The sequence below is a fragment of the Xiphophorus hellerii genome, chromosome 18, assembly GCF_003331165.1.
Source record: "Xiphophorus hellerii strain 12219 chromosome 18, Xiphophorus_hellerii-4.1, whole genome shotgun sequence".
Taxonomy (NCBI): domain Eukaryota; kingdom Metazoa; phylum Chordata; class Actinopteri; order Cyprinodontiformes; family Poeciliidae; genus Xiphophorus; species Xiphophorus hellerii.
Window position 1 is genome coordinate 29,434,085 of NC_045689.1, and position 12,094 is coordinate 29,446,178.

General features: G+C 38.2%; 3 protein-coding genes and 1 long non-coding RNA gene across 10 annotated transcripts in view; 3 read left to right on the plus strand and 1 right to left on the minus strand.

Annotated features, from left to right (window-relative positions):
• Window positions 1-3,917, minus strand: part of kiaa0753 (KIAA0753 ortholog) — a 26,673-nt gene extending 22,756 nt beyond the window's left edge. For 2 of the 7 annotated variants that reach the window (XR_004342792.1, XM_032590476.1), the window contains exons 1-6: window positions 3,497-3,917; window positions 2,824-3,117; window positions 2,484-2,745; window positions 2,139-2,260; window positions 1,999-2,061; window positions 1,076-1,297 (exon numbers count right to left, since the gene is read on the minus strand). Coding sequence is in view for 6 of the 7 variants with exons in the window: in XM_032590476.1 (XP_032446367.1) it covers window positions 1,076-1,297; window positions 1,999-2,061; window positions 2,139-2,260; window positions 2,484-2,745; window positions 2,824-3,117; window positions 3,497-3,607 (1,074 nt within the window). In the remaining variant the exon portion in view is untranslated. Of the gene's footprint in view, window positions 1-1,075; window positions 1,298-1,998; window positions 2,062-2,138; window positions 2,261-2,483; window positions 2,746-2,823; window positions 3,188-3,496 lie in introns of all 7 variants that reach the window. The other 5 variants (XM_032590481.1, XM_032590482.1, XM_032590480.1 and 2 more) reach the window with 5 other exon arrangements.
• LOC116737381 (uncharacterized) overlaps window positions 1-6,921 on the plus strand; it is an 11,515-nt gene extending 4,594 nt beyond the window's left edge. Inside the window, exon 3 of the long non-coding RNA XR_004342793.1 lies at window positions 6,688-6,921. This is a non-coding gene — a long non-coding RNA (uncharacterized LOC116737381). The remainder of the gene's footprint in view (window positions 1-6,687) is intronic.
• On the plus strand, window positions 4,876-6,921 carry txndc17 (thioredoxin domain containing 17). Its single transcript, XM_032590485.1, has 4 exons — window positions 4,876-5,132; window positions 5,293-5,374; window positions 5,874-5,949; window positions 6,134-6,921. The coding sequence occupies exons 1-4, from the start codon at window positions 4,988-4,990 to the stop codon at window positions 6,200-6,202; spliced, it is 372 nt and encodes a 123-aa protein (XP_032446376.1). The 5' UTR covers window positions 4,876-4,987; the 3' UTR covers window positions 6,203-6,921.
• Window positions 6,922-8,087: 1,166 nt separating this feature from the next.
• The window catches only part of nxn (nucleoredoxin), a 68,816-nt gene continuing 64,809 nt past the window's right edge, over window positions 8,088-12,094 (plus strand). Inside the window, exon 1 of the mRNA XM_032590484.1 lies at window positions 8,088-8,796. Coding sequence (XP_032446375.1) covers window positions 8,488-8,796 — 309 coding nt within the window. The 5' untranslated portion in view covers window positions 8,088-8,487. The remainder of the gene's footprint in view (window positions 8,797-12,094) is intronic.

Below are 12,094 nucleotides of genomic sequence, written 5' to 3' on the forward strand. Positions count from 1 at the left end.
AAGACTAAAGCCATTGTTTTAGGAAGATGAGGATACCCAAATAACTCTCAACTTGTATATATTTTAGCAATAAACTTCTATATGTAATCTCAACTTCTAAAACTAATTATTATAAAATGATGAATATTTAAATTAAACTGATACTGTATAAAGTTTGGATCCATTTTTACGACTATATAAAACATTTTAATCTAGTTAATTGCAGTTATTAACTGTAATTAATCGTATTTCATTTTAATTGTGGAGTAAATAGACATGTGAGCTCAACAACAGAGATATTTGTTGCTCTTAATAATGTTATTTACGTGATTCTGCCATCAGATTGGTGAAAAAGTGCTATTATACCAATTCAGCTTTTAAGTGTTTCAGGAACATACCGATTGGAGCCAATCAGTTCATTGCTAATAAATCAATAGGCAGAAATTGACACCACCCCTCCTCATTTGCATAATGAGGCAGAAATGACCATAAAGTGAAAAGAGGAGACAGGAAATCGTAAAAACGATACATGGAAATAAAAGAAGTAAATCAAATCCAATTCATTATTGATCCCAACAGGGAAATTAAATAATATGTGGAAAACAAGAATAAACTCTATTCTATAAGTAAAAGAAAAAACAAAAATATATCTATTTTTAAAAGCAGTCAAATTGAAATTATGTGCAAATATAACTTGTTGAAGCGAGGCTGGAAAAAAATATGAACAATGAATGTCAGCTCAATTCTAAAACATGATTTAAAATTCTCATTTTTTTAAAGCAATTGATACATTTTAAGTGTATTGACTCATTCACTGGGCCATTTGTATATTTATTTTTTAATTATATCAGAGTTGGTCCTCCATGTCAGCATACACTGAAGTTGTGATGTAATAAACAAAGCTTTTCATCAGGAACTATATTCACTTTAAATCTCCGCTGTCATAACAGTTCATTTTATTATCTGTTCTTCATGAACCTACAATTATTATTCCCCCCCCAACCCCCTTATTTTCAAAGCAATTTCAGCACTAATTGAGATTTATGGAGTCCATAATGAGGAGCTGTAACATAAAACAACAACATTCGTTCCTCACCTCCAGTTTTTGCAGGATATCCAGGGCCGCCTCAGGTACAGCCGACCCCTGGTCCACTTCCAGCTTAGCCGAGCACAGAGACAGCTGCCGGATCAGCTGGCCCAGCGCTTTGTAGTGAGGGGGCACCTTGCCGTGAGGTTGATCCGAGAGCTGGTGGATGACGACCTGCAGGGCCCTGAGCGCGCCCCGGTGGGCGGCCGCCAGCCTGCCGACCGCCACGGACTGAAACGGGAAGAGGAAAGTTCGCCGAGTTTATCGCCGAGACCGACTGGAGCAGCAGAGTGTAGGCTGCTGCTTTAGCAGACTGAAACGTGGAAGTGTGCTTTCAGAATTGTGGGTTTATGACACTTTTGTTTGTGAGGGACAAACGAGTAAAAATAAAAACACAAATTCCTTCAAGGTTCATCACGTTCAGTTATTTAAAATGATGTAGTTCTAAACCTCGTGCAGATAACTACAAAGTGAATATTGTTTTTGTGATATTGTCGTGAATATTGTTGCTCATTATGGACTTGTCGGGGAAAAAACTAATCTCAATTAGTGTTGAAGTTTCTTTGAAAATATTAGAATTGTAGATTTATGAGTATTAGGGCCAGGCTGAGACGTTTTTCTTTTATTGTGAGAGAGAAATGATAATATTATGACAGCAAAAGTCATAAATTAGAAATAAAAACACCAGATTAAAGTCATAAAATTACAGGAAAAAGTTAGTCTCCTTTATTGTGATGTGACTTTATTCTCACATTATTTCAAATTTATTGTCTTACAACATTTTTCAGATTTTGCTACGACTTTATTCCTGTATTATAACTTTATTCTCGTATTATTTCAACTTGCTACGACTGTTTTCCTAATGATTCAATTATTTTTATTCCAAGCATAGCTCTAACACTCCGTCATTTTAAAAAAAACAACCCACCTACCTTTTTTGTCTCCCACATTTTCTCTCCTTTGAGTTTTTCAATATCATATTGTATCTCTTTAACCTGAAAGAACAGTATTTACAGCTGAAGGCACATAAAACACACTTTATCACATCACCTGCTATCTAAAACATAAATACCTGTCGCTGCAGAACATAAATGATGCGTGCTGAGCGCAAGGCCTGTTTCTGTCTGCGTACCTCCAGCTTGATTTGCTCCTCCGGGTCCAAAGACTCCTCCAGTTTTTCACCTGCAGAAAGGCCTGATCATGATCAACATACAGTAAAAAAATAAAATAAAATCACTGAATGTGGAGGTGACTTTGCCAACTGGATCTATTTTTTAAAATGCACTGATCTGGTTATTCTTTGATGGAGGTAGTCAGTATGAATTAATCGTCTGAAAAAAATCAACAGGTTAATCGATAACTGTTGTTAGTTCAGAATCAGCTTAATGACAGCCGTCGCTGTCTGCAAAAAAATTACCTCGATTCGCCAGCTCCTCCACTTTCCTAATGTACGTTTCCAGCTCATTCTGCAGTTTGCGGATCTCGTTGCTTAAATGTCCCGGTTTGCCTCCTTCCACCTGCCTTAAACCGGGGTCTCTTGTTGGAGGAGACTGGCCCACACCGGGCATTAAAGAAGAAGGATTTTTTTGGGATACTTGCTGTTTAGCACCGATCGGAGCCTTCTTTTCCTTTGACTTGGCCATGTTAGACTCTTGCTTACCTGGAGCCGCTACTAGCTCCTACAGAGACAAGAAAATAGTTATTTCAGTCTTTGTTTGAATAACTATTCAGGAACTTCTTAGTTAAGACTAGTTTACCTGAAGCAGCTCCGCATCGCTTGTTTCAAAGACAGAGGCCTCCTGCAAATGTTTCGGTGAGGTCTTTGCAAGTGACCCGAGGTGCCTTCGCCTTAGGTCTCGCCTGGCCAGTCTGACAGCGGCCTGCAGCCTCTCCTCGGAGAGCACGGTGAAGCTGCGGGAGCTGCGGAGGCTGTCCGGACTCTCGCGCATCTCCGGACGCGGAAGCAGTCTCTCTATCACAATGGGAGCCGGAGGGCCTGCACGAGTGGCACGGTTGACCACACTCACGGGAATGGCTTCATTAAACAACAGCTGTCAAAGAAATGAGAATCCCAGAAATCCATTTTATATCAGACTAGTGTCTGACAAATGTTTTCGGTGTCTATAAAACAAGTGGAATTGCTTTGTTATTTCACAAGAGACCAAGTGAAGGTAAGCTACAAGTTTACCTTGTAGCTTACAAGGTAAGCTACCTTACCTTCACTTGTAAACTTAAACTTATTTTCTGTTTAGCTTAGCTGTTTGACATGCTTCCTGGATTTAGGCTATATATAGGTGCCTTGAATAGAACTATATGCAATTCTACATTATTAAGCATCTCTAAAAGGTCTTGGTGGCATACTTAATTTATTAGCTTCAGTGGAATACGAAAGCGGAGCTAAATAACTTGAAAACTTAAACATTTGTTTACCTTTGTTTGGGACGTCCTAGTTATTGAATTGTTGCTGTTTACGTTTCGGGCTGAGCCTACATAAACCCAGTTTCTTTCCTGGTTTTGACGTCCTGGTAACAGTGCTGGCATTGCATCGACAGTCGTCACAAAAACAATGTTAACGAATGTAAATAATAATTTAAACCTAATGCTAATACCTATTAGCGCGAGCAAGCTAACGCAACCTTTCAATGTACCTCCGTTTACTTCAGGTTAAACCCAAAACTGACGATTCCACCATTTCGTCGTCGTTTATAGCCAACTGTTTAAGTCTGGAATGAAAGAATATACAGACGGGCAGAATACCAAACTAAAACATACACCGTGAACAAGGTTTTAAAATCCCGTGAAGTCTGGACAACAGTTTGAAACGGCGCCATGACAACAACAAGCGGAAGTAGCTCTTTTTTAAATAAAATAAATAAATAAATAAAAATAACGATATCGTAAGCAAAAAATAAATTTGTTTTTTTGTTACCAAAGCATTTTGTTACTTAAGTAAAAGTATAATACATATATTAACAATTATATTTAAAAAAAATTATATAAAACAAAGACTACGCGACGGGAGAAATATTATGGCAGGCCGTTTTAACATAAAATCGTCTACCTGTCCGTAATTACATTCTAGATATCTAAAAATGCAATTTCACTATCCCCAATGGTAACTTAAGATATCTGCTATTACATTTTGACTAGTATGAATAATAATTCAAGATATTCTAAAGAACATTTTGATTAGTCTTTTTTTTTTTTTTTTTACAATATATCTCAAAGGCATATAGAATTAAAAAAATCAAAATATCTATTTCAATTTGAGATATTTTTAGAATTTTATAAGGAATTTTGACTTGTCAAAAATATTTAAAAGTTTTGACCTGTCATTATTTGCTTTCAAGACATTTGCAATTTAATTTGGACTAATTTAATCTAATTACCTGATACCTAAAAATACATGTAAGATATCATGAATAATGAGTACAACTAAGACATCTTTAACTGGAAATATAACTAGTCAGAACAAAAAGGCACATATCTAAAACTTACTTAATGGCTAGTGACAATTCTTGCTGATATCTGAAATGTGTGTTTCAGATAGTCAGCAATTTATTGTAGATATATTCCTACAACTTTATGGTAAATTTTATGTCATTTCTACCAGTTAGAATGTAATTCGACATATCTCAAATATATATTTTGTCAAGTCAGAATATAATTAGAGTCCTCTTAATTAACAAACACATCTAGTCATGAACCAATGTCAGATTTTACAAAAAAGTAAGTGTTGTGAAACCGATTTTATGGCCGAACTCTCGTGCGCGGTCGCTTTAAGAACCGCTGCTCAACCCGGAAGTAATACTTCAGCTTCTGATTCCTTATTTTTGTCGCAACTCCAGTGTTCGAGCGTGTGCTTGTAGCGGCTCAGACTTGAAGGTTCCAGTCAGATTTCACATCTTCTTAGTCGAAAGCATGGCCGGTTATGAGGAAGTGATCGTGCACGGATACGAGGAGTTCTGTAAGGCGGTGTCTGCGAGAAAAGGGAAGGATATTTTCGCGTATTTTTCAGGTAACAAAGACGCCGAGGGAAAGAGCTGGTGTCCAGATTGTGTGAAAGGTAACTTAAATATAGCTTATGTCGTTGAGCAAGACTGGCTGCATTATGTTTATCATTTGTTGCTCTAAAATATTTTTGATTTTATTTATTCATTCATTTATTTATTTTTGCATTTAAAAAAGATGTTCTTGTTTTTTTTTTTGTTTGTTTGTTTTTTCAGCTGAGCCAATTGTAAGAGGGGAGCTGACTCATCTTCCTGAGGGCTCCGTCTTCATTTATTGTCAAGTTGGAGATAGACCGTAGTAAGTTTCTTCTTCTTCATTGTTTTTTTTTTTGTTTGTTTTTGACCTGATTATGTAACAGTTTGTTAAACTGTTGCACAATAAATGTTTTGTTAAAAATAAATAATAAAAAAAATCTTCTTCTTCTTTTTCCTTCTATTTTCTTCTCCTCATTTTTAAGAGAAATATTGATGAAATAATAATTATTATCCAACTGAATTACTGACTGACTGATTTCTTTTTTTTTTTCTTTTTCATACATGTTCATACAATGTCTCTTCAAGTTCATAGTCTACGACTTGTGATAGATCCAGCTTGGTCAGTGCAGAGCTGTTTATTTTCAGTTAAAAGTTTTTTTTTATATATATATATATATATATAAAATTGAGTGAATAATACATCCCCTCCCCAAATTGCATTTTCTTTTTAGTTTATTTCATAGCCACCGAGCTGATATTGCTGCTGGTTTTGAATACTGTAGAAACCAGGTTGTTGCAGTAATGTCTACCTTGTGCTTTAGCTGGAAGGATCCGAACAACGACTTCAAGAAGACCCTGAAGTTGACTGGAGTTCCCACTCTGCTGCGATACGGCACAGTAAGTAGTTAATCGTTTAATGTTTGAATCTGCATTAATGAGTCCATAGAGCCTGGATGTGAAAGTCGACAGAGATGTTTCGAAAACCCAAATGTTGTTAAAAGCTCTCTTAAATAAAAATTAAAAGAAATACCATCTACCATCAGAGCAGTGCTACAAGCTGACTGTGATCTTTGTGCTGCAGCCTCAGAAGCTGGTGGAGGAAGAGTGCTTCAAGCCAGATCTGGTGAAGATGATGTTCACTGAAGACTGAACGGTCCCCGGCTCATAAAGAGCCAACATTTCTTCACTAATCGACCGTTTACACTGCTTCATTCAAGCACTTAGTAATCACCCAGTTCTGATCTCAATACAAATTGGTGCAACTGAATTGCTGGCTGCGCTTTTACAAAAACAACCAGTCTGTCACATGCAGCTCCATCATTCGTTGTTTAGTGGGCTTGTTTTGGAGGATCTATTTCTTCTTTGATGATGCTGTGCAATCAGTCAATAAATACACACACTAATTGTTGATTCAAAAAGCAACTAGAGATTTTTATATTGTGATCATTTTTTTCCATTGCCTTGCAATTGAACTTAAATAAAAATTAAAAAAAACATTTGATGTTGAATAGTTAAACGATGCTGTAGAAGCCTAAATTCAGTTTTTGTTCATTCAGACTTTAGGATAAGTTATGTTCATATTTCTTATTATAATTTGTTTATTTGGATAAAAATGATAACTAGTTTTAAAAAAAGCATAGTAATTTACTATATTTGACTACACTAAAGTCTTGAAAATTTGCATATCTAATTGGAATTAAGGATTTTAGGGTGTGGCTAGGCAGTCAGTTGGGCAGTTGGAGTGGAGCCACACAGTTTTTTGACCTCACTTTCTTTCTTTTTAAATTTTCTTGTTTCTCTTTATTTTTCGTGGAAAGGTAACCTTTGTGCCGTTTTTTGTTTATTTCTGAAGTAAATCATTCAACTATATTAAGAGGATCCAGTCCCTTTTTTCTTGTTTTGTCGTTTTCGTCATCAAGTGGACCGAATGAGAAAGACGGAGAGCGTCAAGCTTATGGCTTCATTATTTAGGAATTTACAGATGCATTATTTGCAATTTGCTACGTCTTCCGCTTGTCAACTGTTCTTTCAGAGGTCACCAAAAAGTTTCATCTGCCTCTTGCAAAACGTGATGCGTAAAGAACATGTAAAAGGCATCTGCAGTCGTCATGAGATGTTCAGTTGTGTCTAAGGATTCTTGTCTCTGATGTTTGGGTTTTCACAAATATTCATCCACCTCAGACTTTTTCATTTGTCATGTTGCAACCACAAGCCACGCTGCATTTTATTGAGGTTTCTATGTGATAGACCAACACATAAAATAAAGCAAATATATCTTTAAAATACATTTAAATAACATAAACTAAATGCTATTGCACATGGGAAACCATTTTTATTATTCTTACAGTGTTGCACAAGTAACAGGTCAATCTATTCCTCCTGTTGCCTGCTGCCACTCATGGGGAAATGTAACATGAAATTATTTACTGTACATTTAGGGTTTTATCAACTGATGTTACTTTCAAGTAATTCAAATAATATGGAATACTTAAATATCACTCTGCATTTCAAAATCCAAATATATTTCCTTGTTTGCTACTCCTGTAGGATTAAAATCATTAGCAATAACAACACTGCTATGATGTAAGCTAATTACAGACAGCGCCAATGAGAGCAGACATGTTACATAGAGTAGCTTAGGAACGATAAAGCATTTGGTGTTGACTTATTGGTATGATGGGCCCCAAATAAAAATCTGCATAAGGTCCCAAAAAGTCTCGGACCGGCCCTGAAACACAGCGTAAGCCTTTTTTTTATGTTCTCCAAAAGTATGGACTGAATAAAGAAGGCACGCCCACATGTTGTTTTCTTGTTATGACCGCTAGGTGGCGGCAGACTCTCAGAAGTTGCTGGGTCGCTCCAGCGTTTACAAAAATCTTGATGAAATTCACTCAGTATATAAAATAAAACTTATTAGATCGATACAGTAATTACCTGTAACAAATATGTGTGTGTTTGTGACGAAACGGAGCATTCGCGGAAGTGGAAATATTAAAATAAGAGAGTTGAGAATAAAAACAAAATAAAAGTCTAATTTAGCCTCGTTTAGAGGCGTTACTGAATTTAAACCCTCGTATGACATGCAGGAGAAGTGAACTCTCATTTAGCAACAGCTGGTGTAAATGAGCGACTCCGTGCTAAATGGGAGTCATCGCGGTTGCAGTCAGGGAGATTTAAGCGACGCGCATTCCTGCACAGCGCTCAGAGCGGAGGGACGAGCAAGAGCCGCGGCGAAGCCCTCACCACCGCAACGCCTCTCTCCTTATCTCCGGGGCTCGGAGCTCCCCTCACAAACCCCTCGGTGGAGGCGAAGGGAAGTGCTGGGTGTCGCCCCGAACACACGCCGCGGTTACATGTGCAGCAGCCTCGGCTGAAGAGGGAGCGGGAGGGGGGTTACGGTTGTGGCTGCGTGTTCTCGGACCGTGTCGAGCCGCGATGTCGGAGTTTCTGGTGAGTCTGCTCGGGGAGCGGCTCGTGAACAGCGAGAAAGCCGAGGTGGACGTGCAGTCTCTGGGCGCGAGGCTCTCCCTGGTCGGGCTCTTCTTCGGGTGCAGCCTGAACGCCCCGTGCAAGCAGTTCAACGGAAGCCTGTGCGAGTTTTACAGCCGCTTCAAAAAGGCGTCCGAGCATAAGGACAAGCTGGAAGTCGTCTTCGTGTCGTCCGACCAGGACCAGAAACACTGGCAGGACTTTTTGCAGGAGATGCCGTGGCCTGCGCTACCGTTCAAAGACAGACACAAAAAGGTAAGAAAGAGGCCAGGCGGTGATGGAGGGCAGTCCAGTCTGGCGGATCAGTCCCTGGTTACAAGTGACCTGAGAGCCACTGGAAACAAAACACCTATATATATATACTCTCTCACTGTTTTTATGCACTTCTGGAGTTTAGTTTGATTCTTCTAAACAAGTCAATCTGCTTTTAATTAGCCCATAATCTGTCATGATAACTGCAGATTATCAGTAGTAGATAAGATGAACTGAAATGAGTTAAAAACACCCGAGCCTATTCTGGGTTGCGACTAATTCATTTCACAGGATCTAATCAGGGAATTAAAGTATGATGCCATTGTTAATAACTTTATCTGGATTATGCTCAACGATTCAGTCTGTTGATAATTGCGTCTGCTGAAATAAGCCAGACTTTAATTCGTCCAGTTCTATCTGGACGTAAATGTGCTGCTGCTGACATTCCTGAGTTATTATTAGGAGGGGAAACGCATTGGACTTCCTTCTGGCTTTCCGCTTTCCAAACACACTAATGATTTTACCCAGAGACAGGCTGGAGAAACGGCGAATTAGAGAACGATTATGGCAATTTAATGCCTGTTTTTGTTATTTGTCCATTCAGTTTAGGTTGCTGTACAGTCAAAAGCCTAAAATGCTTCCAGTGTAGTATTTTCAGCTTTTTGTGTGTTTCCACAAAAAAAAACGTTTGGAGGATTTGAATCAATTTGAAAGCACTTTTTTTTCTTTTTTAGAAATATGCTTTTTATATATAGATGTATTTTTTTTTTAAAATACACCAATTTATTTTCCTGGCAGGAAGTCTTTTGTCTGGCTTTATGTGGGGGTGTGACCCACTGATGTCCATTTTGACAAACTCTGATTGTATTATTTCTTTCTAATTCCAGGGGAAAAAAAACTTATGCAAGCCAAATGTGCTGCATGTTAGAGAGAGCCGTTTATAGAAATAGAAAATCAGAGTTTATGCATCAAAGCGTGTGTTGCTAGCCTTTGTGTTACTTTTATTAATGTATGTATGTATTGCAAATCTTTTGCTCAGGTCCCTCTTGAAAATGAGATCTAGATCTCAACGGGGTTTACCTGATTAAATAAAGGAATATATAAAATAAAGGAATATATATTAAATTCCCAGAAAACATGCGTCATGCTACATGCTGTTTTTAGATGGGGAAAAATTGGAGGAAGTTTCTAGTTATGACCCATGTGAGAAAGGAAATGCAGTTTTTTATTTTCAGTATTGGACCTGCAGCTCATCAATCTGAGTCGATCAGTTGAAAATCAGATTCTAGCTGATTGCTTGCTGCATCTCTAATCTTGCTTTTATATATATATATATATATATACATTTTATTTTTGTTCAACAACTGGAATTTACAAACTTGCTACAGCTTCTGAAAATGAGCTCAAATTTAGTGGAAATAAGGTTTTGTTTTTCCTTCTTAGCCGAATAACTTCGAACGCAGCTGAATATTTCTTTCTTTTTAGATTTGTGTGCATAAAACGTCGTTTTTAAAAAAATTATAAATTCAGCTGTAACAATCCAATGGACTTTTTTTTTTCCTCCCCTGTCACACATCATGCTGGTGGATTTTTAAGTTTCTGTACAAATGCATTTTTCTGTGTCACTATATCCCGGCCATGTTGGCAGTCTTTGCAAACAATGGAGCGGAGGATTATGTTGCAGGAATTGCGTGTGTGTGCTCCTGGAGGCCAGGCCAGCGTCCTGATTACAGCGCTGGTCTATTGCAATTCTATATGACTAAAAAAAAAAAAAAAAATCCAGAGTCAGCTGTAATGCATCAGTGTGTGAATTCTGACATTGGCAGAGATTTTCATTGTGATTTAATGCATTTTTTTGCAACGAAATAAACTTCAAAAATGTCTTTCGGATTTGATTACATTAAAATATGAGCTTGAGAGACTGAAACCCTTCAGTACGACTTCCTGTCTCCATTACTTTCCCATAAAGGAATCGCCCTCTTGAGTCAAACCAGAGCAGCCTTCCTGACCGTTTGCTATGTTGGCAGGATTAGGACTGAAATGTTGTCCTGTAAATTCTTTCTGATCACCAGTGATTGTTTCCGTTGCACCTTATAATGAACTCCAGGTCTGAATGAGGCTCAGATGATGGAGGAGGAGAAGGAAGCGGGGAGGGTTGTCCTGGGGAGCTGAGCCCGTCCACCGTCGCACTGCAGCCTCATTATGTTCTCTGACCCAGAGCGGAAAATATCTGTGGCATCGACATGGGCATTGTTCGTGCTCTTCTTGGTGGTCCGCCCGTCTGTCTGTCTGGGCCTCGTGTTGCAGTGTGCAGCTGTCCAGCTCTGTTTGGCTCCATGTCACGTTTTGAAATATTCCTACTATGTGCTGGGCGATATGGGCTTAAAAGTTTTATTGCAATATTTTGTGGCGCTACGATAAAAGTGAGGATAAAAACTACTTATTGCTACTTTTTCTAGGTAACTGTATGACTCTGTGACCGTGTGTCACGGCAATCAGAGCCCCACGAACACAGATGATGCTCTTGGTGGGGGGAAAAAAAAGAAAACATTCCCATTTGTAATGAATTTCTTTAGGACACCGGCCACGTAAAGAAGGGACTGGTGACCGAGTGCATCGCTAAGCTGCACACGGTGACTGTATTTTCAAATTTATTGGGTATTTATTAATGCTTTTATTGAACAAACAGTGGAGAGGGGGGGAAAAAAAGTAAAACTAACAACCTGAACAATAAGGACAGTTCTGAGGGAATATAAACTGCATTCAAATTTATCATACTGTTACATGAGAAATTTATCCCGATAAATGATAAACGCTACAATAAATACTGCATATACAGAATCAGTCTAAAATGTGGCGTTACTAACACTCATTTCATCTGCTCGCTAGATTACAAAATTGTAATGTTGATGCTTAGGTTTGCTAATTTTATATTGCTCCATCCAGTTGGTTCGCTTGAATATCTAAAAGTGGTGACACTGAATTTATTTTTGTTATTCTCAGCTGGTTGTTGCTCAAAATGAACTCCTCTTTTAGCTCTTTCACATGTTCCTCAAACCCAATCTCCAATGTGTTTTATGCGACGGACTGCGTTGTTTTCAGCTTCTGTGTCCCAAATGAAAATGTGAAAAGTGGCGTGCATTTTTATCCAATACATTTATATCTTTTAGACCTTGCACCAGCAAAAAAGCCTCCGCTTTTTGTCTTTGTTGGTCCGTCGCATGAAACCCCAATAAAAAAAAGCTCACCGAGGCTTGTGGTCATAACGTGACAAAATGTTGGAAAGCTCCACAGTTAGTTT

Excerpts from the sequence above, each read along its gene's own strand:
- txndc17 (XM_032590485.1), top strand. The coding sequence starts at position 4,988 with ATGGCCGGTTATGAGGAAGTGATCGTGCACGGATACGAGGAGTTCTGT. Across the intron at positions 5,133-5,292 it reads GTGTCCAGATTGTGTGAAAG|CTGAGCCAATTGTAAGAGGG; the intron begins GTAACTTAAATA and ends TTGTTTTTTCAG. Across the intron at positions 5,950-6,133 it reads CTCTGCTGCGATACGGCACA|CCTCAGAAGCTGGTGGAGGA; the intron begins GTAAGTAGTTAA and ends TTTGTGCTGCAG.